The sequence below is a fragment of the Tasmannia lanceolata genome, unplaced genomic scaffold, assembly GCF_043159265.1.
Source record: "Tasmannia lanceolata isolate RefF3 unplaced genomic scaffold, GAP_Taslan_0.1 ptg000013l, whole genome shotgun sequence".
NCBI classification, from domain to species: domain Eukaryota; kingdom Viridiplantae; phylum Streptophyta; class Magnoliopsida; order Canellales; family Winteraceae; genus Tasmannia; species Tasmannia lanceolata.
In genome coordinates this window covers 27,213,241-27,240,537 of record NW_027518690.1, presented here as the reverse complement: position 1 = coordinate 27,240,537, position 27,297 = coordinate 27,213,241, and the positions used below count along the sequence as shown (strand labels likewise).

The window sequence follows — 27,297 nt, the reverse complement described above, 5'->3', positions numbered from 1 at the left end:
TGAATATTGTGTTTACCTCATTTAGACAACTCGTATCCATGTTGAAACTGGACACACGAATCCATATCCACAGATCATGATTACATATACTTTCTATTTTAGCCGTGTCCCTGTTTCTAAAGTTTGGGGGATTGCCGTGTTCGACACTACGTGTCCGTGTCGACACGCGATACTCGTGTCAGTGTCCACAAATCATAGCAAAATACCCTTACGGCCCAAAACTGGACCATTTTGAGCCTTTTACTGCTACTGGACTTTTTTTTTTGTTTTTCTTCATTGGATATTATTATTTTCATCCTTGTGTTACATCTATTTCATTGGTACTTACATTAACTTTTAGTTATTTTAATTGGTTGCATGCGTAAAACATAGTTTAGGCCTAATTTTGTCATTAACAATTCACCTGAAAGAAGCTTTACCTATTGGTTGATTTGTATAAGGTTTTATTTCATGCTAATTATGTTCCTTCTAATTATTGAATGCATTCTAAGCCTCGATATTGCTGCTGCCCGTTAATTAAACCTTTGTTAAATCAGCCCTAGGTTAGTCCCTTTAGAAGTTTTGAGCCTTCCGAGTTAACCCTAAGCCTTTCCTAAAACCATTATCCCATTAGGAGCATAGGATTTTCCCTAGATTAGGTATTGTCCTGCATCAAAAGGTAATAGAAAACTCAATGCTCTCAGGAAGTAAGGGATTAATTCTAATTTCTAGAAGCTCCTTTTGGTCACCATTGTATTATGTCACTGATTAGTTTTGTATAGTTTTTTCTAGGTTAGGATTTCTCTCAGTCTTTGGTTTCTTATCGAGACTGTTATCCTCAACGCATTTCGGAGGGAACCAGCTAGCTCCGGGTTCGAGTGGCTGAATTAGAAAATGATAGGAGAAAGAGAATCATAATGATAAACAACCGATAAGGATAATCATGTAGCTCAAATTTAACTCTTCCAGAAGTTTAAACAAAAATAAATTCAATACTGTATCTTTATATCTTAACAATGACAGCTTGAAAGCAGAGATAGAACAACAATGTCACATTAAAGGGTAAATTTTTCATTCATTTTCACATGAATGGAAGCTATGATGATTGCCAAAAGAAATGCATCATCATCCATTAGAAGATGTCATTCTTTGTCAAAGTTCTAAAATTTGGACCAAAAGCGACTCGAAAAAACCAAATGTTTCCGTTTCCATCCCCATCGAAACTATACCAGAATTGAAACATTAGATCAAAACCAAAATCGTAAGTGCATAGGTTGTACGCTAAATCAATATGTGCTATATAATTATATTTATATGAATTGGATGTGAAATGTAATTCATGTATTATGTACAAATATTTATATGAATCACATGGGGCATGTGGTATGCAATGGATTATCAAACATACCCGACAACGCATATCACTAGGTGTTCGATGTTATTGAGCCATAATGAAAAGTTGTCTTGCTAATGTGATTAGTATTTGTGGGCATTTCCTTGAATTTAATCTTAAAATTCTATCATTTGCATGTTTCCATACTTTTTTCGTGATTATACAGGATTTCCACCGAAATTTCCAACCAAAACCGAAATGTTCCTATTTCCGTTGTGACCGAAACTGAAACTGTTGGTGACTCAGCAAGATGGAAAACATGTTGACCCTCGCATTTGTAATTCAATGATCCATGTTCATGTTGAGTCATTTCATTACGAATTGATGAAAACTTTCAGCAACATACTATAATTTACATTATGTTGGGATAATACAAAGTAGCCAAGTCAAATATCAAGGTTTCCCACAAGACACTTACAAGCAGCAGTGGCAGAAGAACGTTAAAATTTCTGCTCCCCATCAATGAAACAACACCAATTGGGATGAATGGGAGGAGTCACGAAGGCATTGGAGACAATTGAGGGAGGTTAAAAGTTTAGAAACATCCCAATTCCCAAGAAACAAATTCTAAGATCCAACACCAAGGTTCATCTTCTACACCCAATTGCCCTTGATGTCCATATCTATACAACAAACTAATGTTCAGAGGATATACCAGTTATACCTGGAGATTGCAATTTCAGAATCTCCCTGTCGAATGGCCTGAAGCTAATGTGACGAAAAAGTTGGGTGCTTATTACCAACATTTACAATATCTTGATCAAAAACTCGCCAAAGGCAAGACCAGTGTGACTTGGACAAGTCAATGATTGACACGATAAGTTTTGATTGCCTCCAGCCAAGTTGAATGAGGTTGCGGCAGGGCAAGAGACAGGTCAACTCCGTCAGTTCAATGTTTGACTCGGAAATGCATGCAAAGTGTGAAGAGTTGAGATACTATCAACACCCTCTCTCTATTGCGTCAGTCATGAGCTGGATTGATGGGCTTCAAACATTGATAACCGAGCCCTATTAAATGGTATGAATGCACTAAAGATCTTTGCTCTAAAGCTCTCTTGACCTGTTGCTTGATTATCATATTTAGAGGCCTAAGTGTCTTATTTATCATATTTAGAGCCCTAAGTAAAGTATTTGTTAGTGTTTAGAAGATCACCATTATCACCTGAGTCAAGTGAAAAGAGAAGAAAAAAGATAACGAGAAGAGGAGAAAGAGGAAGAAGGAAATAAGAATGGCGAATTTTCATGGAGGTTGTATCCCAACCCCACGACTTGGAGCCTTCTTATTGATTTTCCTTGCAACCAATACTGTGAAAGTATAAAAGATTAAATAACGCCATCTCCAACAGCTTAAGCTTTTAGAGTTACTGGTCGTTTTCACATGGTAGCTTAATCTTTTGGAGTAACTGGTAGTTTCACATGTCCTGAGTTCAAAACTCCTCGATGGCAAAAATCCATATGCAATGGCCAAACCCAAAGTTCGGGCCACATGTGCCACGTGTAGGCCAACCCTAGAAAGAGGCGCCAGACGTGAGGGGGAGTGTTGAAGTATAAAAGATTAAATAACACCTTCTCCATCAGCTTAAGCTTTCGGAGTAACTGGTTGTTTCACATGATATCAGAGCCAAAAGTCATGTGTTCAAAATTCCTTGACATAAAAAATCGACATGTAATGGCAAACCCAAAAAGAGGGCCACATGTACCACGTGTAGGACAACCCTAAAAAGAGGGGCCACGTGCCATGTGTAGGCCAACCCTAAAAAGAGGGACCACACATGAGGGGAGTGTTAAAGTATAAAAGATTAAATAACGCCATCTCCAACAGCTTAAGCTTTTGGAGTTACTGGTTGTTTACACAAATGCCATTAGGGCCATCCATGATGATCCCTATCTAAGAAACATATAACAAACAGGTAACTAAAAAGAATCACACTAAGACTTAGTATAATTCTAACTTAAACTCTATAACTTCCAACACTCCCTCTCACACTAGAGCATGGATGTCATCAGTACACAACTTGAAACAAAACCATCCAATTGACTGCCTGCATGTGCTTTCATAAGGTATATGCTAACTGATATTCGGACCAAATATTCATAAAATATCTACTAAGTTTCATCATCCACATACAGTTAGGTCAGTCCTCATTAATGAAATTTTCCATATAAAGTCATCCTTTTGTGTTGGGCTTACACTTGCATCTCCAATTGGACTACATTGGGCATGGTCCTAATCCGTTGTAACTCACCATGAGTCTCCGTTTGTGCTCATAGACCTAAATGTTATAGGCTAAGAGATAATTTTCCATCTCTCAGAAGTTTAAAGTGCATTTGCATTCGATAGAAATAACTACTATACTCATTTACTGATCTACTTGAATTGTTGGTAAATGGATTGCTCACAATCATGGGTAAAAATTAACCTTAAAGTGCTTTCATCTTTTCATACGAACTGATCTTTGGCTTTTTCATTTGAATGCTTGTTTCTTGAAGGCAATATACCAACACATTTATGAAATTTTACAACCACTACTTTGGTCTTCATTTTTCTGAGATTCCAATTGACATTAACTTCATAGGCTTGTTCCTAATAATTGGGTCAATTGACTTTAACTTCATATGCACGTTCTTGATAATTCCTTGCAGTAATTAGGGTAATTCGATGCCCAATTAACTCCTATGTTCAGGTCCTAGATGGAATTGAGCAAGATTACGAGGTTGGGTAAATCGGGGCTGAATTGTGGGTTGGGTTGTGAGAGGTTGAGCATTCACAAGACCTTCAGTGCAACATTTCCCTGGGACTAGTCCTAACTTTGCCGGCAAGATTTTCCACGATCCATCACAATTCCATCAGCAGATCTTGGAAATTTCAATTCAAATCCAAGAGGCTCATTTTCACAATGAAATTGCAGGAATTTTCTCCTTCCAACATGGTTCTGTTGATTAGAACCTGGAACAGTCTTAGAGCTTCACTTAGATGAGATCCCCGTACTTCTCGGACCAGTAATGAAAAACCCGTGAAAATCACAGATATTGAGAGGGTCCTGATACCAATCTGATGTAGCCTCATAATTCTGTAAATAAAAGAAATTGACTACAATAATATCAACATTGTTTTTAGAAGAAAAATTATCTAAGCAACGGAACCAAACCACAATTTACAGCAGAATAAACATAAAATAGGAATGAAACTAAGAGGAACTGTAACATCTACGACGGAAAATCAGTGGATCTCTAGCATGCAGATAGAGTGAGTTCATCCATGAAAATACTAAAACCAAGCAAAACAACAACATACCTGGAAACATGAAATACATTGTGCGTTTTGCTTAATCTCCTCTCCTGTATTTGTAACGACCCCGTTCCTTAATCTAGTGTATTATGCTTAATCTCTTCTCTCTTGTATCCATAATGACCATGTTCCTTAATCTCTTCTATATTGTTTCCATAATGGTTTCGGGTTCCAAAATCAGTTTTCTCTCATAGTCAAAAGGGCGTAACTCAATGAAAGGAACAATGTGTTGTCCACGGGACCTTTTCAACCATGAAGCACGAAATATAATGTGTATTTTGCTATTGTTGGGCAACTCAGACTCATATGCATTGTATCTAATCCTACGTGCGACCACATAAGGGCCATAAAAACATTGGCTTAAGCTTGTCTGCTATAATCCTCCTTAGAGTGGACGGCCAATGCAGGATGTTGTCCCTTACTGCTTTCACTATATTCCGACTCTCTTGAGCAAAATCATTGAAATCAAAGAAGACCGAGATGGTCAATACAGAAAGGAGAATACAATACTAATTAATACAAAAAGATGGAAAATCAAGGGGGAAGGGAATCAAATAGCGCCAGAGCTTCCTTAGAGACTCCTATCGCAAGGGAATCCGCCACTTTGTTAGCAGATCGACAAACATGATGATAGATTATTGAAGAGTATATCACCCAGTCAAGCATCTCATAAAACAGCCTATCAAATCTCCAAGGTGGCTTTTGATAACCCTTAAGCAACCGAAATACAATCAGTGAGTCGCCTTCCACTCCCACATTGGTTAGTCGATCTCTAACCACCAATTTCAGCCCCTGATACACAGCTTGCACTGTTCCTGTCACATCCGCGATTCCAATGGGACCCGCAAAGGCCCATACTACCTCCCCCATTTTATTTCTCAGAACTCCCCCAACTCCAGCTGGACCGGGGTTTCTGAAACAGGATCCATCAAAAATAAGTTTCAGAAAACCTGGCGCAGGAAGCGCCCACTCTTGAATAATTAAGGGCTTTTCCTCCACACTAAGACAAACTTCGCTCCACCTTTCCCAAAGATCATAGGTGGAGACAAATTAAAATAGAAGAATCCATGAGATCGTCAGTGCAATTGCTTTTATGAAAAGGGAATTGGCGCTTTTGGATCTTCCTTTGAAGACGCTTGCATTTCTTTCCTTCCAAATCACCCACAAAGTAGCTAGGAAGCATACATTCCAAAGAACCTTTCCTTTTTTCTTCCACGGGGCACCCCAAAGGAGCTCAATGAGATTTGCAGGGAAAACCGAACAAATCCCAAATTTATTCAAGACTTTGGAAAACTCAACAAAGTTAGGAGCTCCATATCCACACAAGGCCATGAAGGGAGACATTTTTATAGACATGTGGTAGGAAGAGTTATAAAAGAATTCTCCCAAACGTAATCACTTGACTCATCGACTTTGCTGACCCAAAACATAGTTTCTCAAATAGCCTTCCACCCCATTGTTCACTATATCTGTTTGGGGTGGTAACTCGTACTTGTCAGATTTGTATCGCAAACCTCTAAACAATTCCCGCCAAACATGCTAATAAACTCGTTGTTCCTATCCCTCACAATGTTCCTAGGCATGCCATGCAATCTAAACACTTATTTGAAGAATAAATCAGTAATCTGCATCGATGCATATGAGACTGAGATAGCATATAAGTGTACAAATTTAGTCAACCTATCCACCATAACATATATGCAGTCCTTACTGTGCACCTCTGGCAACCCCGTGTTAAAGTCTACTGAGATGCTTTCCCATTTCTGGTTAGGGATGGGTAGAGGTTGTGGACGACTAGCTGGAAATATGTCACCACCAATATTCTCTTGACCTACGTCACAGATATCGTTCCCGGGAATTTCTTGGCAAGGGAAAATCTCGGGATATATTAATTTTATTTTTATTTTTTCGGGTTTATATCCAGGAAAAAACAAGAAAATAAGATTATTTAAACATATATAAATTAAGAAAAAAAATATCATATAAATATCGTGATTTTATCGTGGTAAATGAAAATATTGTTATATTATTCAAAATCTCGGGATTATTTTGAGATTCTGTTGTTTTATGAAAATATCGCAATAAAATCGCTATATTTTGAAAATATCGGAGATATTTGTGACATAGCTCTTGACAAGTGGTCACTCCCACACAAGTTTGAGCATATCACCTTTCAATCATTTATAAGAAAACGTTTCACACAACTGTTAATAGGCCTTGAAAATTTCCGAATGACCCACCATAGGTGCATCATGCAATTCGGTAAGTACCTTCTCTTTTAATTTGGTCCCGACAGAATAAAAATTCTATCTTTATCCAAAATCAACACCCTTTTTCTCCCTGAACCTGTCAACTTCGGGTTTGTTCGGCAACCATTCAATAACCGCATTCTCCACTTTTTTAGGCGTTAAGAATGTGAAAGCGCAAAAGTATCTCAAAAAGTCATGTTCGGCAATCCAGCCCACTAAGCCTGTTTCTAAACTTTTGCCTTCTTTTTAGGCTAAAAGCAAGGATTCTTTGGAGCGACTAATAGTCGTTTCTAAGATTCTCATCAATCTGTTTCTCGTCCGTTTAATTGGGTGAGAATAAGAAGCCTTGCTGAACACGCCCTTCCATGCCGCCACCCAAAATGTTAGCTGCAAGATCATTTTTAACATATTCATCTATGATTGCAGACTTCCAATCCCTAGCAAAGGTTTAAAATTTCGGTTTTGGTATCGGCTTCGGCCTCAGCCAAAACGGAAATTTCAACCGAAATACCAAAATTCAGTTTAAAAAAATCCAAATCCAAAAGTTTTGCTGAAACTACTGTAATTTTGGCCGAAATTTTGGGGAATCAGTAAATTTCAAGAAAAAAATTTTAAAAATTAAAATTTTCAAGAAATTTCTGAAATTTCGAGATTTTGGCCGAAATCTGGACTGACACCGAAATTGGTACTTTTGGTGTTAGGTGTGTTGGCCTCCTACTCTTGTGTGCTGAGGAAAATGCATTCATACACAATAAAGGCTCCATCTATGATCTAGTTACCGTGACTAAAATCCCCTTAGTGGGAGAAACAACTCTGTAATTGTGATTCCCACAAGTCTAATAGGTCTGAAATCTTTAAGTTCCTTCGCCGTGTCTTTTTTTCGAACTCAAAATGATGAAACAAGCAATGATATCCTTACTAAGCTTGCTCCTCTAAAAAATTAGAGCAAAGAAATCCATAATCTCTTATTTTACCTCCTCATAGAAGGACCGAAAGAAGCCCTCCAGAGGCCATTTGTCCCAGAAGCCCGGTCTCAACGCATATCAGAAACGACCCTCTCTAGCTATAGTATATCGAACACAATCCATCCATATTAGGTCTATTCCAACTTTTCTTCGAGTAAAGAGACTCAGAAGAAAAACTCCAATATGGCCGGATAAGGATCCTTGGTTCCTCGGAGATGATATTGTCAACATTTAACTTGTGAAATCGGTTAAGTCTTCTTTGAGCACTCGCCATATTGTGAAAGAAATCCGTTTGGCTTTATTAAACACGAGATTGTTGTGCTTTCTAAATTTGACATAAAATATAAGGAAAATCAAATCCAATATCCCACAAACTTTCGTAATCATTGTAGGATATCATCATAAATATGCTTCGGAAGAATTAGATATTCAAATATCTCATTGATCTAAGACATAGGAACAGCAAGTGGGTAGTGAGCAATTCCATAGTCAAAATAGTGCCACTTTGATACAACATGATATGCACCAAGCCAAAGAAACATTAAAACACTTGGCAGCTGACCATCTTTCCAAGTATTTCCAAAGCGCATTCCAGAAGGAAAATTGGAAATGAAAGCACGGTAGCATGTATTAATCAGTTAGAAGAAAGTAAACATATTGTTATACCAGACGCCATCCTAAAACGTAAATATCTGTCAAGTAAGACATCAAGGAGAGAATTAGATTGATGTGTCCACTAGTATTCAGTGCCTACACACATAAGGAGAGAGAGAGAGAGAGAGAGAGAGAGAGAGTGGCTCTTTGGCTTAAAGTCATGCGTATGCTCCCCAGAGACATGAATTCGAATCCCCCGTAGTAATCCGATGCCCGTCGTTTACGGGTGATTGTGTGCGTCCATAGGGATTAGTCCCGTGCCAAAATGGGTTGGGGATACCCTATGTCATCAAGAGAGAGAGAGAGAGAGAGAGAGAGAGAGAGAGAGAGAGCTTGCCTTTGTAAAATAAACAGCATCTTGAAGCTGCTGTAAGGTGTCTCTAATACGATCTCCTTGCACAAGTATATCTTCGATGATATCATAAGAGATCTGCAAGAACATATTGATGTTGTTATTGGTATCTACCAGAGGTTAAACCTAAGTTCACGAAGAAACAAATTTAAAGCATTACAGGCTGGCAAACCTCACTTCTCTTCCTGTGAACAGACAACAGTCTACTTAGAGTCCTGATGCTAGAAAGGGGACCACGTATCTGCCAGTAAGAAATAAGTGAAAAATGAGGGCTCTCAAATATCTAACCATATAAAGGGAAATGATATCCACACTCGGTTTAATAATGACACCCCTCTCTTCATTTTATACTTTTCTAAGCAGCTGTTAAAGGCTGTTACATCTCCCAAAATGATATCAACAATCAATCAGAAAAGTGCTTTAATACAGTGAAGGGTGCCATTACCAAAGCAAGGCAATGCAGTTCCCTATAAATTTAAAATTAAATGCACTGTGAGCGAGATATCTTACTTGCTCAACCAGATTACCCATTCTGACATTACTTTGCCAAGATGACTGCTGAAGTAACATAGCTTTCTGTGAGGACATGTGAGTAAGTTAGATGGATCTTAGATGATTAACATTGCGCCGAGAAAAGCAAGTGCATCGTAATAAAACAATAAATGTATTGTGTGCACCAAAACAGAAATGAAGGGAGTACGCAATCAGAATATGGCATTGATCGCAAAGATTCATCTATCAGACAACCAACATAACAAATGTTAATAGGCTTTTTTTTTTTTTTTTTTTTAAATGGACCAACTCTTACTAGTTTAAGGAAAAACAATTACGTCTTTAATGATTTCAGATGAACTAACTAACAGTTAGCTAGCTTCATTTTTATCCAACGTGCAAAAAATATATCAGAGTAAAGAAACATACACTTTATCAAATTAAAGAAACATACACAACAAGCATTCCTGAAAACAAAAGAGACCAACAATGCTCAACCAGATTACCCATTCTGACATTACTTTGCCAAGATGACTGCTGAAGTAACATAGCTTTCTGTGAGGACATGTGAGTAAGTTAGATGGATCTTAGATGATTAACATTGCGCCGAGAAAAGCAAAGTGCATCGTAATAAAACAATAAATGTATTGTGTGCACCAAAACAGAAATGAAGGGAGTACGCAATCAGAATAAGGCATTGATCGCAAAGATTCATCTATCAGACAACCAACATAACAAATGTTAATAGCCTTTTTTTTTTTTTTTTTTTAAATGGACCAACTCTTACTAGTTTAAGGAAAAACAATTACGTCTTTAATGATTTCAGATGAACTAACTAACAGTTAGCTAGCTTCATTTTTATCCAACGTGCAAAAAATATATCAGAGTAAAGAAACATACACTTTATCAAATTAAAGAAACATACACAACAAGCATTCCTGAAAACAAAAGAGACCAACAATGCTCAACCAGATTACCCATTCTGACATTACTTTGCCAAGATGACTGCTGAAGTAACATAGCTTTCTGTGAGGACATGTGAGTAAGTTAGATGGATCTTAGATGATTAACATTGCGCCGAGAAAAGCAAAGTGCATCGTAATAAAACAATAAATGTATTGTGTGCACCAAAACAGAAATGAAGGGAGTACGCAATCAGAATATGGCATTGATCGCAAAGATTCATTTATCAGACAACCAACATAACAAATGTTAATAGCCTTTTTTTTTTTTTTTTTTAAATGGACCAACTCTTACTAGTTTAAGGAAAAACAATTACGTCTTTAATGATTTCAGATGAACTAACTAACAGTTAGCTAGCTTCATTTTTATCCAACGTGCAAAAAATATATCAGAGTAAAGAAACATACACTTTATCAAATTAAAGAAACATACACAACAAGCATTCCTGAAAACAAAAGAGACCAACAATATATCCAGCATATAATGCCAAAGCCTTAACTACACAAAGCATTGGTCAACTAGCTATCTTTTACATTGGAACTACGGGTAAACATCGATGTCAAATGGTCCACTTACAACTTCTAAACTAGTTTCCCACTTTTACATGGTTATTTGTTTACAAAAGATTTAAGATTATACTCAACTGATCAAAACATCACTCCATTGGATAATATATGGCTGAGTGGAGAATGGAAACTATTTGTATCATGAAAAAATAAGAAAATAAAAAAATAAAATTTAAAAAATGATTCAAAATTTCAACATTAGTAAGTAATTCATTATCTTGGGAGGCAAAGGAAGAAGGTTTTGATCATTTGTTTTTTGTGAGTGATTTGGCAAGGGCTATCTGGAGCCACTTTGCAAATATGTTAAATGCACCTCTCATTCAAAATCAACCATTATCGCAAGTCTTGTACAATGGTTTGAACTTTCAAGGAAGTAAGACTCGACATTTAGCTTCTTACTTAGGTCATTCAGTCTTTTTTTAGCTGGGAGATTTGGAAGGAAAGATGTAAGCGGTGAACGGAAGGTGTTTCTAAAAGCTATATTACTATCGTATCAATTATGGTTTCGGTTTTCGACCTAGTTGCTTGGGCATCTCTCCTATGAAGGTTAGGATTGCTAAAATCTTATAAGTTTCATGGATGAAACCATAGAGTTTAAAAACTAAATCGAACACGGATGGTGCTTCAAAAGACATTACGGGCATTTTTGGTGGTGGAGGTATCTTCAAAGATCATATAGGTAAGCCAATCTTTGCATTTTTCTCATTTTTATGACGTTGGTACTAGTTTGTAGGCGAGCTGAGAGGCATTTTGCCTCGTTGAGGTTTGGATTAAAGCTGACAGCAAGGTTTTGATTGAAAGTATTAATGCAAAGTTATTACTGGCGGGATTTAAAAAATCTCATTGTTGAGATTAAGCTACAGTTCCCATCAGTATAGATAAGGCAATCAAGTAGCGGATTCTCTAGTCAATTTTGCTTCTGATATGAAATATAATAAAGTCTTCTGGTAGTGGAAAGAACTTCCTAGTCATGCAAGGGGGGTTTAAGATATGACGGTTTGGGTTGTTTTTTCTTGGTAGATAAGCTGGGATTGAACCTGTGACCTCAAGGTTGAGATACAAAGTCTCAACCAATTGAGCTACAGGCCCAACCCAAGTTTTTTTTTGGGTATTGAGGCTAGGTGGCTCCTGTAAATACCCAAGTTTTTTGGGTATTTACGAATTGAAAGACTAAATTTTCGAGCAAATTCTATCGAATCAGCCCCCAGCTCCAAAATAACAAAATACCAAAATAGAATGTCTACCAAAGAAAAACTAAAAACTATAAATAAAATGTCCCTAAAGATGTAAAAAAGATGTCAAACCATCAAGCCCGAATCACATCATAAATATAAAAGTGTGAGCCTTACAATGGGGCCTACTACACACATCAACTTCAACACCCCCTTCTCCCTCTCAAGATAGAGCATATATAATAGTCCCGAATCACATCATATATAATAGTCCCACCCTAAAAATTGGGGTGGGGATACCCTATGTCATCAAAAATAATAATAAGATAGAGCATATATAAAACATGCTCAGCTTAGAACACATAAATGAGAATTGCCTACCAGCAAGAGCTTTAGTGAAAATGTCAACTGATTTTCAGATATCATATATGGAGTGCATATCTTCTTGCTCAGAACTGCGGCTCTTGGAAAATTGGATTACTTGAAATGTTGATTGTCGGTTTTTAATCACATAACATAACCATAGGTTTATGCATTGTAAACCCAAATTCTTGCATAAGAGTATTCAACCACATCAGATCACATGCATACCTGCAGTATGTGTCATAGTTCTATACTCGACTTCCGTACTAGATCTAGACACCACAGTATATTTCTTACTCTTTGATGCAGTCCAAAACCCGAACTACCTTGTTGTGTAGCAGCGGAGGCAAAATAGATAAAAAGAAGAAATGGGGCCCTTCGATCACCGTCCTAGGGAATAGAACACTTCAATCACCATCGAAGGGGATAAGATTTACTTCGTTCCTATCGAAGTCGACTTTCTCAGAGCGAAACTGGAAAAATACTCATGCAGGGGCTAATCTTAGCAACCCAAAAGTTCTTAAAGAACTCAAAAGCCTAAAAGCAAACTTTCATTCAATCATTCAAAGAAGTCTCATGCAATGCTTTGATAACATGTAAGCTAACTTGAAACCTAAGCAACTAATCCTAGCCGTTCATCTAAAGTAATTTAAATAAAAGCTAACTAAGATAACCCTAAAATAGAAATCCTGTAATAGTCACATACAAAGCCCATAAATTGGACATAACTCTCTCAAATCACGTCCAAATCGAGTGATCATGTGCTTTTTAGTTAGGTAACCGAAAAACCTTTCTAATGATACCAAAATCAAGCCAAATGGAGATCTGATGCCTTAAAAGTAGGCTACAAATGAGATGCAAAAATAAAACTCGAAGAATAAGGAACTTCTTCCACGCCGCACGATCTTGCCAGGTTCCATCTGCATCATTCTCCCCTTGATCAAACAAACTTCCTCGAGTTTTGAAGTGCTGAAGAATGTTAATCATATGAAACTCTCAAGGATCAAAACTTGCTGCATAATCTCCAAAACGAAGAAATGATATGTCCTGATCTTGAGCAGGCTGGGATTCATGAACATATGCTGGAAGCATAACTATAAGATCTAATAAAAACGGATCAATATAAATGGATGAAAAAGTAGATGTAATAGTTTTCCATTGACCTGTCTCTCCAGTCTCCATTGGACTACCTAATGCACTTTCAGATCTAATTTCATTTGCTTCTTTGTCCGTGGTTTCGTAGTGCACATCAACCATCTCTTCCACTGAATCGTGAATGGTTGATCACTTCATCACCATCAAAGGTCAATGATTCACCATCTAAACTTTTAGGAAAGATTAAATATCCATCTTATGAATGTTCGTCATATATTTATGGCAACTCCCAATTTATGATTTCCTGCTCTAATAATAAAACGATTTCAATTCCGGGGTTACCTCCAATATTGGCATTCAGCAGCTCTCCTTTGAATCCACACAGCCGTTGCCACCAAACTTCTTCAACCTAAGGAAAGAATGTACTCTAATACCAATTAATGCAGTCTGAAATCCAAAAGGTTCCTCGATGCGCATAAGAGGAGGCAAAATAGATAAAATAAACAATGAAAGTGGCCCTTCGATCACCATGGTAGGGAATAGAATACTTCAATCACCATCGAAGGGGATGAAATCTATTTCGTTCCCGTCAAAGTCGAGTTTTTCAGAGTGAAACTAGAAAATACTCCTGCAGGGGCTAATCGTAGCAACCCAAAAGTTCTTAAAGAACTCAAAAGCCTAAAGGCAAACTTTCATTCAATCATTCAAAGCAGTGTTTAAAAACGCGGATGCGATGAGGAACGCGGCCGAAGAAAATCCTTGTCAACTCGGCGCGGATGCGGCCTAGAATGCGGTCGATGCGGCAAAGTCAATTGAGTCTAATTTTTATAAAAAAAAAATGATAATAACTCATCTTGTATTTTATTAATTAACAGATGTCAAAAAGTTATTACAATCCCAAAAAACTCTCACAAGACAATTTAAAAAGAAAAGGCAAGCTAGGTTACTGCAGCAATCTGAACCGTCCATTGATTTGATATTCGACCCCTTTTATTCCCCGGACCAGCCCCCTCTAGTGCACTTATGATTACTCTTTTACACTAGAAGGGGTTCAGGAAGAAAAATGGGTGAATGCCATTTCCCTAAATGTATTATGTTTTTTGCAGGAATATATGATTCTTTGGTCCACCCCCTTGTAGTGTAAAAGTATGGCCATAAAAACTCTAGATGGAGCTGGCCAAAGAAAGAAAAGGGGGTGGATATATCACTTCCTATATTTAATGAAGGTCAATGATGGCAGGTGTGAGAGGATGGGCAAAGCATGCCACTTGTGGCCCACTTATTCTTCCTACCTATTAACGTACACCCTATTTTTCCTACACATCTTAGGCATACAGAGAAAGTGACTAGCTTATGGTGGTAGGCATCATGAGTGATATATTAGCACCTTGTTTTTACTTGGTACAACCTCTTCTTGTATGTTTATGATCACTCTTTTACACAACAGGGTGTTGTCCCGTGTAACACAATGCTGAATATATTACCTGCCATTTACAGCACTAAAAAACTTCAAATCCTGCCAAAGGTTTTTAGGGTTTTGCTATTTTCTAAACGTGGTGTGAATGTAAGATGATCTCATGATCGAACGGTTCAGATTTCAAGTGTTTTAACCATTCGAATAAAGCATTATCGTTCTCCTCTTAACTCAAACTAGAAACAAGCAAGAAACGAACCAGCATGCAGCTTTTCTTTTGCCACGGCGACGATCTAGAAATCAGACGATGATGAGGGCTTTTCATGGGATGGAGGAGAATGGCCTCAAACCTAAATTTATAGGTATGAATCTAATGATTTTTTAGTGGAACAAATCTTGATTTTTCTCTTTTTTTACAAGGTGGGGGAGTCACGAAACAGTGATGGCCGCTAGATTAGTGTTCGACTCGGCAAAACTCAACCAGACTCGGCCCGGACTCGCCGAGTCCGTGACTCCTAAACACGGCCATCACTATTCCGCGTCGACTCGGCCGAGTTCCGAGCCGAGTCGACGAGTTTTTAAACACTGATTCAAAGAAGTCTCATACAATACTTTGATAACATGTATTTATAAGAAAAGAACCCTAAAAGCTAACTTGAAACCTAAGCAACTAATCATAGCCGTCCATCTAAAGTAACTTAAATAAAAGCTAACTAAAATAACCCTAAAATAGAAATTTCGTAATAGACACATACCATACTCATAAATTGGCCACAACTTTCTCAAATCAAGTCCAAACCACGTGATCTCAGACTCGTCAGATAGGCAAATGAAAAACCTTTCTAACGATATCAAAATCTAACCAAGTGGACAAGATTTAATGCCTTAAAAGTAGGCTACATATAAGATGACAAAAATAAAACTCGAAGAATAAGGAACTTCTTCCACGCTGCACATTCTTGGTTGTTTCCATCCGCATCACTCTTCCATGTAACCAGATTGCCAACAATAAACGTACAAGAACCTTTAGTAAACTTCCTATCAAATTTAGATCCCACTCAATTTGCATCTAAATAGCCAACAATGTCAATAAGTTTTCATGGACAATAGAAAAGTCCTTTGTCAAGAGCACTCTCTGAAAACCTTAAAATTCTGCACACTGCTTCCCAATAATTTTATTTAGAATTCTCCATAAATTGACTCACAACTCCCACAATAAAGGAGATCATTGGCCCAGTGACTGTCAAGTGTATAATTTTCCCAATTTTCATTCATCTGCCTATAATTCTTCTACCTCATCTTCCCCAATTCTTTAGTGTCGGGCGATTGCGTCAAATAATGATTTGTTAAATTAATCCCACCAACATCACTGCCAAAGAGACTAATGTCACCAGCAAACACAATTAGTAACAGTACTCTAGATGACTTTGTTCAAATAAAAACCAAGTGATCCTCATGACTCCTATAGAAGCCATAGGCTATAATCATAGACAGTGCTACTTGCTTGATCTTTTGCGAAGAGAGGTGACCAAGACCAAAATGCCACTGAAGTGTAGAAATGCTAGAATAAAGGGCAACACCAGTCTTCCAAATGGAAACCCTGGAGTTGCCCTTTATTCCAAAGAGGGTTTTTGCATTGGGGAGAGATAGAGCCCCGGGTCCTGAGGGTTTTCGTTTGGCATTTTTCCAACACTGTTGGGGGTTTGTTAAGGAAGATATCATCAGATTCTTTCATGAATTCTATGAAGGCCTGGATTTGGATAGTGGAAAGGGTGCAACATTTATAGCCTTCGTGCCGAAAGTCAAGGGTGGTCCTAAAATCTCTGATTTTCGTCCTGTAAGCTTAGTTGGTTGTGTATACAAAGTGTTGGCGAAAGTCCTAGCGGAAAGGTTAAAGATGGTATTGCTTGTCTATTGACACATATTCGTCCTTAGGTAGCATAGTAGAAATGCCATGCTCAAAGGATTCACAGATCTAAGGGAGCAAGGAGATATGGCATCTCGGTTCTATGCAAGCCTTAATAGTTCCTAGTTGGGAAAGAGGCTGGACATCTCTTTCTGTATACGACTAACACCAGTCTTGCTTACATGCACGTGTCGTGAGGTGACTTATCTCGGTCATCTGGATAGTGGACCCTAAGCAAGAAGAGTGGGTGCGACGATTGAATCGCGTAACCGAACCGGATCAAATAAAGAACAACTTGTGGACAAGAAAGTATAAAGTTGTTATTCCAGATCACAAGTCCTTAGACCTGAGGGATCTTATTTGTCTGATGGTCCGTTCTAGGGCCTTAGTCTATCTTAAGGTGATTCTATTTTTAGAGTCACATTAGGATAGAGCTATATCCTAGAGCAAACCCTGAAGACCAATAGTGATACTCAACAAGGGATTCTTCACCCTAAAATTTAGGGATTGACATCTACAATTTTGTCATAGCATTAGGCCTATTAAATAACCTGGCCAGGCGAATTTAATAAAACGTTTATCAAAAAGTTTTATGAAACATTGAATTGTTTTCAAAGGATTTTACAAATGCATTTGGATGCCGAACACCGCTTGATCAAAATGGTATACCAAGAGTGGGCCAAGGGGTTACGAAGAAAGGACTTGCACATACATGATGTGATTAAGGGTAAGATGTGGTTACGAAGAAAGGACTTGCACATACATGATGTGATTAAGGGTAAGATGATCTGATGCTCATCTTCAGGGTTACGTCTCGATGGAGGCCACTGACCTAATGCGAGTGTAGTTTAACTACAGAGTGAGATCACAGTGGGGCCCACCATAGGGTTCTGCAGGATTGACCGTCGGATCCCTGCGACGATCCCACTCACAACTCGAATCACCTGGTAACATCCAAATGGATCAGGATTCCGCATTTTATGTAATTGCACGGACGGATATGATCCGTTAAATTAATGTGCATATTAATTAAATATATATATATATACATGTCTTTATCAGGTAAGAGAATTTTTCAAAGACAAATTGGAGCCGAAATAACTCCCATTAGATGTGAGTTATTAATTGATTAAATTATTAATTAATTATTTAATTATTATACATTATTATGTATTATTAATTTGATTAATAATTATCATAATAATGTGTAATCCAAATGAGGATAGTTATTCCCAACCCAGTTTGGCAAAAGTTGTGGAATTGGAACGGAACTGGGAATTGGGATAGGACTACACATTTGGATAAGATTTGTGGGGCCTATAACACTCCTAAATAAGTTGGAGAGCTGGGGAAAAAAGTCATAATTGCTCAAAGACTTTGAGTTGCACTCAAACTCCTTGTTGGATAAGAATTGCTAAATTGTAGGATCTACAAAGCAAGCAATTTGTTTCCAACACCAGCTCTTATGAGATAAGGCCACAAGAGTTAGAGAGAGGCCTCCATACACGTTCTCCCATGTATCTTTAGTGTCCCCATAGCCTTGGAGGTTTGAGAGAGTCCCATTCACTTGAGGAGTCTCAATTCAAGTCGGTTTCTCAATTGGATTGGAATTGGGAGAGAGAAACAAGGATTTATCAAACCAAAACTCTACTTCATATAAAAGAGAGAGGGGAGAACGAAATTTCAAGTGTGGAATACTCAAAAATTTGTTCCCCTTGCTCCCCCTTTGGAAAATAGTTTTTCATCTCTCTCCCTCTCTCTCTCTCTATCTCTCTTCCAATTGAAATAGTTTCAAAGAGAAAGGCTTCAAATTAATTTCTCTATTCTCTACAACAAAGGTATTGATTAGATCAGAGCTTAAATATGTGAATAAAAGTTATTCACATCCACGAAAGTCTAAGCAAAGAAAAAAATCCATCGGTTCAACTTGCGGGGTCCGCGGCGTTTAGAACGATTGCAACCGTTCGAAGAGTAGATCAAGCAGCGTGCTTCCTTAATTTCTTCTTCAAAGAGGTATTTATTTATGTTTGATTAACTTAATTAACTAATTTAGACTCTAGGATCTTGGGCAAAAGCAAGATCAAAAGAAAATTTTAAAATTCTATGCGATTTTTGTTCTGCTGCGCATAGCGATCTTCCCAGAAGGGGATAACCTTCCTTCAGCCTGATAAGTGGAGGAAGAGTACATTAGTACCTATTTATAAGAATAAAGGGGATATTCAGAGTTGCACCAATTACCGGGGAATTAAGCTAGTGAGTCACACCATGAAGCTTTGGGAGAGGGTAATTGAGCATAGACTAAGAAAAGAGACTAAGGTGACAGAGAATCAATTTGGTTTCATGCCTGGACGATCGATTATGGAATCTATCTTCTTGATTAAGCGGTTAATTGAGAGATTTAGAGAAAATAAAAAGGACCTTCATATGGTTTTCATTGATTTGGAGAAAGCGTAAGATAGGGTTTCCAAGAGGGTTATGTGGTGGGTCCTTAAAAGGAAAAAAGTGCCTACTAAATATGTTGATGTGATTAAGGATATGTACGATGGAGCAGTAACTAGTGTTAGAACCATGGATGGCACGTCTAGTGAGTTTCCAATTACAATAGGACTGCACCAAGGATCAGCTCTAAGCCCTTATCTTTTTACGCTAGTTATGGATGAGCTTACGGAGGGTATCCAGGATGAGGTGCCGTGGTGTATGTTATTTGCAGATGATATAGTATTAATCGACGAAACCAAAGCAGGAGTAAATGCTAAATTAGAGTTATGGAGAACTACTTTGAAATCTAAAGGTTTTAGACTGAGTAGGACTAAAACAGAATATATGGAATGCAATTTTAGTAATGTAAGGAGGCGGGACGAGGACGTAGTAAATATGAGTGGACAGGAGGTACCTTAGAGGGATATATTTCGATAGTTCAATTCTACATACGGAGGGAAAGATTGAAGAAGATATTAACCATAGAATAAGAGTAGGTTGGTTGAAGTGGAAGCTTGCCTCACGAGTTCTGTGCGACCGTAAAATCCCTACCAAGTTGAAGCGAAAGTTTTACAAGACAGCTGTGAGGCCAGCCATGCTGTATGGCTCAGAATGTTGGGCCACCAAGAAGCAGCATGTGCATAAGATGAGTGTAGCGAAGATGCGAATGCTTAGATGAATGTGAGGCCACACAAGGTTAGATAGAATTAAAAATGAAGACGTTCGTAAAAAGGTGGGGGTGGCACCAATTGAGGAGAAGATGAGAGAGCACCGAAGTACGAACCACTCCATTGAACATCTTAATCTTCACCATCCCCATTCTCATGACGTCACAAGTGGACCCGTCACCCGAGAACACTAAAATTGCCCTCATCTCTTGGAACGTACTAAAATATTACCTCCTAGAGCATACATGAACAAAGCAAACCAAATCTAGAATCCACTCATCAAGAGAAGATGTGCAATTACCTGTGGAAACTATGATATTATCTCCTACCGTTTCACTCTTTTCATCTATTACAGCCACCACCATATCTGTAGCACCATTATCCGACTTATTAGCTCGCTTCAAACAATCTGGCTAGACATGATCGTATTCCTTGCAACGATAACATTGCATGCTCTTTCCGCTGACCTTAGATCTTGGATCTTGACCTGGCTTTTTTTTATCCCACACCAAACGACTTTTCCTTTTGATTCTCACCACAAACAATCAACCTATGTTCTTGACCAACATCATAGTTTTAAATTTCGGTCGAAACCGAAACATTCGGGTCGAAATTTTGGATTTCGGCCAAGGTCAAAACAAAATGTACCTGAAATCGGTTTTTTTAGATTTCGATTAAATTTTGCCGAAACTTTGGTTGAATTTTCACATTTTACAAAATTTCCATCTAAATTTAAAAAATATCCATCAGAATTTTATAAATTTCCACCAAATTTTTATGATTTCCATCAAAATTTACGAAATTTCCACCGAAATTACTAAAATTTTATACATTTCGGTGGAAGTTTTAAAAAAAAACCCAATTTTTTTGTCAGCGTTTTACATGATTTTGGCTGAAATTTCTACCGAAACCGACATTTAAAACCTTGACCAACATTTGGATTAGGTCTCCTCTTAGTCTCATTTGATAAGAGCACAGTCGTGACTTCTTCCATCTTCACGGTATCCGTACCGAATAATAATTTAGTCACCGGATTGCCATATGAATCAAGATGTGAAGTAAGAAGTAATATGGCCCTGTCTTCTTCGTTCATCTTTTCACCAACCTTGTGGAGTGATCCACAAGCCCATTGAATACAGTCATGTGTTCCAGAAGATTTTCATCTTCCTGCATCTTCCATCCGTACAAATGTCACTTGAGATACAATCGGTTGGCCACAATTTTTGACATGTAAAGTTTTTCCAACTTCTACCATAATTTAGGCACTTCTTCCATAACTTTGTCTGCCAAACATAGTCGAATTATGCAAATCGTCTTCAACTCAATGTCTTCTCACTCGGTATCCATCATCTTCTCTGGCTTCCTATCATTTCCCTTCAATGCCTTAGCCAGTTCCTATTGAACAAAGATGTCCTTCACCCTCATCTTACATAGGTGAAACTGCCCTTTATGTCAAACTCGTCGATGTTGAACAGGGTAGAACTCAACTTTACCACCATCTCAAATCACCCTCGATGCAAAGCTCCACCTCGAACGACAATCTCTCGAACAATCTTTCTACCCCTGACGATCACTCTAACCATGATCTAACAACGACACCCACGATCGCTCCAACCACGACCCAAAGACGATCACTCCATCCACAGTTCGGATACCACTTGTTGAGAAAATTCGATAGTCAAATCCATTTCGATTGTGCACAAACAAACGAAAAATTAGATATAAAATAAGCCATAAGGTCAACACCGAGATTTTACGTGGTTAGGCGAAGAGGCCTACATCCAAGGGTGAGAACACGATCTTCACTATCAGAAATGAAAATATAAGGACTACAACGGATTAACACAAAACCTACAACCCTTTCCCTATCCTCTCAACCAAGACCGTGCATTAGAGTCATGGTTTAGAATTTCAGCCGAAATGTGTTGATTTGAGTTGAAACCGACACAAAATTCACATAGAATCGGAATTTTACATTTCACCCAAAAATTTCTTTTTACGCTTATTTAAAAGATTTCCACCGAAATTTAGAAAATTTTAAAAATACCAAAATTTTTAAACAAATTTTACATGATTTCGGCTGAAATTTCCACCGAAATCAAAATATTTTGATTTCGATGGTACTAACTAGGTAGGAGAAAAATCTAGGGAAATAGAAAATATGGATTTCAAGTTATGGTATACAAGGAAGGAGAGGAATAAAAATGGTGTAGGGATTATAATAGATAAGAGCCTAAGAAATGAGGTTGTAGATGTCAAAAGGAAGGGTGATAGAATTATTCTAATTAAATTAGGATAATGTTATCAGCACTAATATATTTTGATGAGGGCACTCCTCACTTTATTAAAAGTACGGTATGGCCCGCACAATAGGATGATCCATACCGTCCATTAGATGGGCCACAGCCTAAATAGGTTGTGCCCCAAAAATTATTTCCATAGGTTTATCCTAACCCTCCGATCTATAGAGGGTTAGGATCGACTCTCTAACATTCAGAGCGTTGGGTTAGGATCAACCTATGGAAATGATTTTTGAGGCGCAGCCTATTTAGGCTGTGTCCCATCTAATGGACGGTCCGGATCATCCTATGGTGTGGGCCATACCGTACTTGTAATAAAGTGAGGAGTGTCCTCATCAAAATACAGTAGTGTTGATAACATTTCCCTTAAATTAATATTAGGTGAAGAGACGATTAATGTTATTAGTGCGCATGCCCCTCAAATAGGATTAAATGACTCGGTCAAGAGGCAATTTTGGGAGGATATGGATGAAGTAGTCAAAGGAATACCACATGGAGAGAAGTTATTTATAGAAGGAGATTTAAACGGGCATGTGGGAAGAACTAGTGGAGGTTTTGAGAGGGTTCATCGAGGACTAGGTTTTGGCAATAGGAATGAGGCAGGAGAAGATACTTTGGAGTTTGCAGTGGCATATGATTTGATGTTAACAAGTACTTTTTTTAAGAAAAGAGGTTCACACTTGATAACCTTTAGAAGTGGCACCAACTGTAACTAGATAAATTTTATCCTCACTAAGAGAGAGGGCAGAGCTGCGTGTAAAGATTGTAAAATCATATACCCAGGGAGGGATTAGTCACACAACATAGGCTAGTGGTGTTGGATATATGCATTAAACATTTATAGAGAAAAGATAGAGATGTTAGACATCCAAGGACTAGGTGGTGGAATCTCAAGAGGAAAAACTAAATATGTTTAATGATAGACTACTTTAAAAAGGACCTTGGAGTCGTGACGAATGGACTAATATTATGTGGAATAAGATGTCTAGTTATATCAGGAAAGTGGCTAGAGAGGTAAATGAAGAATCTAGAGGGAGTGGGCCGCCGTCTAAAGATACATGGTGGTGGAATGAGGAGGTCCAAAAGGCGATTAGGTCTAAAAGGGAGTTATAAATGTTTGCATAAGTGTAGAAATGAGGAGAACCTTGAGAAGTATGAATTGGCTAAAAAAGAAGCTAAAAAGACAATAAGAAAAGCTAGAGGCAAGGCCTATGAGGATTTGTACCACAGGTTAAGGACGAAAGAGGGTGAAAAAAGATGATTACAAGCTCGCTAAGATGAGAGAAAGGAAGAGCAGGGACTTTAATCATATAAAATGCATCAAAGACAAGAATCAAAGATTGTTAGTAAAAGAAAACGAGGTTAAAGAGAGGTGGAGAAGTTACCTCTATAAGTTGATTAATGGAGAACCCGTAACGAATTTAAGAGAACTTGATAACGCTTTTGCGGAGGTTTGTCCGTAGAATCCGAACATCAAAGGTAAGAGTAGCAATGAAAAAGATGAAATTAGGTAAGGGCGTAAGGCTATGGGGCCTGACGGTATTCCTATTGATACTTGGAGATGCTTGAGGTGGGTTTGGCTTGGTTAACTAGATTATTTAACAATATTTTAAAGACTAAGAAGATGCCTGATGAGGGGAGGAAGAGTACATTAGTACCTTTTTTTTATCGGAACATTAGTACTTATTTATAAGAATAAAGGGGATATTCAGAGTTGCGCCAATTACCGAGGAATTAAGCTAATGAGTAACAACATGAAACTTTGGGAGAGGGTACTTGAGCATAGACTAAGAAAAGAGACTAAGGTGTCAGAGAATCAGTTTGGCTTCATGCCCAGACGATCGACTATGGAAGCTATCTTCTTAATTAGGTGGCTAATGGAGAGATTTAAAGAACATAAAAGGACCTTCATATGGTTTTCATTGATTTGGAGAAAGCGTATGATACGGTTCCTTGAAAGAAAAAAAGTGCCTATGTACGATGGAGCAGTAACCAGTGTTCGAACTACGAATGGCACGTCTAGTGACTTTCCAATTACAATAGGACCATGGTTTTAAATTTCGGTTTCGATATGCGTTTTGTACCCCTGCGAAATCAAAATTTCGACTGACATTTCGAAAATTCGCTCGAAAATCCGACAGACTATTAAAAAGTACATTTTTTTTTCGTAATTTCAATCGAAATCCCTGAAACAGGATAACTATTAAATAATTAAAAATTCGAAAACATTGGTCGAAATCCCTAGAATTTGGCAAGAAATTTCGGAAATAACAAAATTTCGACCGAAATTTCTCACGAAATAAAGCCACGTTTCGAGTATATGCTCTTTCGGTTTCGATCTCCACCAAAACCCGAAATTCCAGATTTCGGTCGAAATTTAAAACCATGAATAGGACTGCACCAAGGATTAGCTCTAAGCCCTTATCTTTTTACTCTAGTCATGGATGAACTTACGGAGGGTATCCAGGATGAGGTGACGTGGCGTACGTTATTTGCAGATGACATAATATTAATTGATGAAACCAAAGCAGGAGTAAATGCTAAGTTAGAGTTATGGAGAACTACTTTGGAATCCAAAGGTTTTAAACTAAGCTGGACTAAGATAGAGTATATGGAATGCAAGTTTAGTACTGTAAGGAGGCGGGGCAAGGATGTAGTAAATATGACTGGACAGGAGGTATCTAAGAGGGATATCTTTCGCTATCTTGGTTCAATCCTACATAAGAAAAGAGAGATTGAAGAGGATGTTAACCACTGAATAAGAGCAGGTTGGTTGAAGTGGAAGCATGCTTCAGGAGTTCTGTCTGATCGTAAAATACCTACCAAGTTGAAGGGAAAGTTTTATAAGACAGTTGTGAGGCCAGCCATGCTGTACGGCTCATAATGTTGGGCCGCCAAGAAGCAGCATGTGGATAAGATGAATGTAGCTGAGATGCGAATGCTTAGATGGATGTGCAGCCACACAAGGTTAGATCGAATTAGAAATGAAAACATCCGTAAAATGGTGGGGGTGGCACCGATCATGGTTTCAAATTTCGGTTTCGAAAAGCGTTTCTGCCCTCACCGAAACTGAAATTTCAAAATTTAGGGCGAAATCCACGAAACCAAATAAAATAATATTTTATTTCATAGAAAATTTTGGCTGAAATTTCAGGATAGCATAAAATAATTAAAAAAATCTAGATTTTTGAGTGAAATTCCTTAAATTTCAGCCCAGGGGAAAACGAAAATTTAGTTCTAAATTTCGAAATTTCATAACATTTCGGGTATCTACAATTTTGGTTTCAGTGTTGACCGAAAGCCGAAATTTCAGACTTCGGTCGAAATTTAAAACCTTGGCACCAATTGAGGAGAAGATGAGAGAGCACCGCTTAAGATGGTTTGGCTTATCCAACGTAGGCCTTCTAATGCTCCAATGAAAAGAAGTGACTCGTGCCAAATTGATGGAGTAAAAAGAGATAGGGGCAGACCGAAAACAACTTGGGTAGAAACATTGAGGAAAGACTTGAGGGCTAGGAACATAACAGAGAACATGGTCCTGGATACGAAAGAATGGAAGAAAATGATCCATGTAGACGAACCCAACTAGTGTCAAGATTAGACTTAGTCAATTTGAGCCGGGTAGATCCTTTCACCTTCTTCATGAAAATTTTCTAAAGGATTCATTAGCCAACCCCAACTAGTTTGGGACAAAGGCTTAGTTGAGTTGAGCTGAGTTGGGCGATGGCCGAAACCGACACTGAAACCAAAATTTAAAGCCTTGATGAGCAACCCGAGAAAAACGCGAGAGAAACCCAAAAAGATAACCCAAGATAACTCCCTCTCGCTCCTACACTTTGGTCGAGTGGAGAGCTTTTATACCATAGGTTTTACAAAAAAAACCTAAAAAAGTACCTTCCTTATTTTGGTTTCCCACCTAATTATAAAACAAAGCAGCTTTCCCAGCAGGATTCTTCAAGTGCATGATAGTGAGGTTAGATGGTTGTTCTAAAGGTCCCATAGGAGTGAAAGACTCAAATGAGGAAGAAGTTTTTGTCCTTAACAACAACATCCTTCCCATCCGCATGGTTGAAGCAAATTCTCTTAAGGTGATCCGATTGGTTAAGGAAGGCTTTACTGCTCGTGAGAAGGCATTGGATAACATAGAGGGGTATGCAGTCACTTTTCAGCACTCTGTTCAGTCAACCATTTTTTAGGCTCTTGCTAGGTTCCCTATTACTTGTTGGGACCACTTCCCTTTGAGGGACCCATTTAGGCGAGTTGTATTCTTTTCTTTTTCCTTTTCCTTGTTTGTTGGGGATAGAGGGCAAGTCTTGGCGCAACGGTAAGGTAGCTCCATTGTGACTTGGTGGTCACAGGTTTGAGTCACTGAAACAGCCTCTCTACAAAGCAGGGGTAAAGCTGCGTACATCTAGCCCTCCCCAGACCCCGCAATGGCAGTAGCCTCGTGCACTGGGCCTCCCTTGTTTGTTGTGGATCATCTCGGCCATGGTTTTCTCTTTTACTTCTTAACATAACTTCATCATTTAGAAAAACACAAAGCTCCTCCAATAAAGAATCTCATAATATTGTTTTAGACAAGATTCTGGAATGAAGATAATAAATCAATAAAGAAAAGAACATTTACCTGATCCATGATATATGCCATAGCCAAAGACAGGGAGATCTTAGAAGCTCTTGATCTTTGCTCGACAGTGAATTGGTGGTATGTTTTCACCAAATCCTCCTTGAAAGCCAAAATATCCCATTTTTCTTTATCTGAACATGAAGGGACCCCATAAGATTCATCAGGTGAGGGGCTGATTGGTAAAGCATGTTCATCTTTTCGTGCATTCCCGCATGTCTCCATCATTGGAAGCTCAGCAACTAGAAACCCCACAACAAATGGATGTTTAACCATGGGAAAAACCACAGCTTCACACTCAGGTATGACTTGCACCTTCAACACAAAGAAGCATTTGAAAAACAATTATACAAAACAGAAACGAATAATAAATAT

The 27,297-nt window shown here is 38.1% G+C and overlaps 1 protein-coding gene across 1 annotated transcript in view; it reads right to left on the bottom strand.

Annotated features, from left to right (window-relative positions):
- Positions 1–27,297, bottom strand: part of CSK (chloroplast sensor kinase) — a 63,742-nt gene that overhangs the window by 32,600 nt on the left and 3,845 nt on the right. Inside the window, exons 3-6 of the mRNA XM_077394423.1 lie at positions 26,926–27,237; positions 9,392–9,457; positions 9,054–9,122; positions 8,867–8,959 (exon numbers count right to left, since the gene is read on the bottom strand). Coding sequence (XP_077250538.1) covers positions 8,867–8,959; positions 9,054–9,122; positions 9,392–9,457; positions 26,926–27,237 — 540 coding nt within the window. The remainder of the gene's footprint in view (positions 1–8,866; positions 8,960–9,053; positions 9,123–9,391; positions 9,458–26,925; positions 27,238–27,297) is intronic.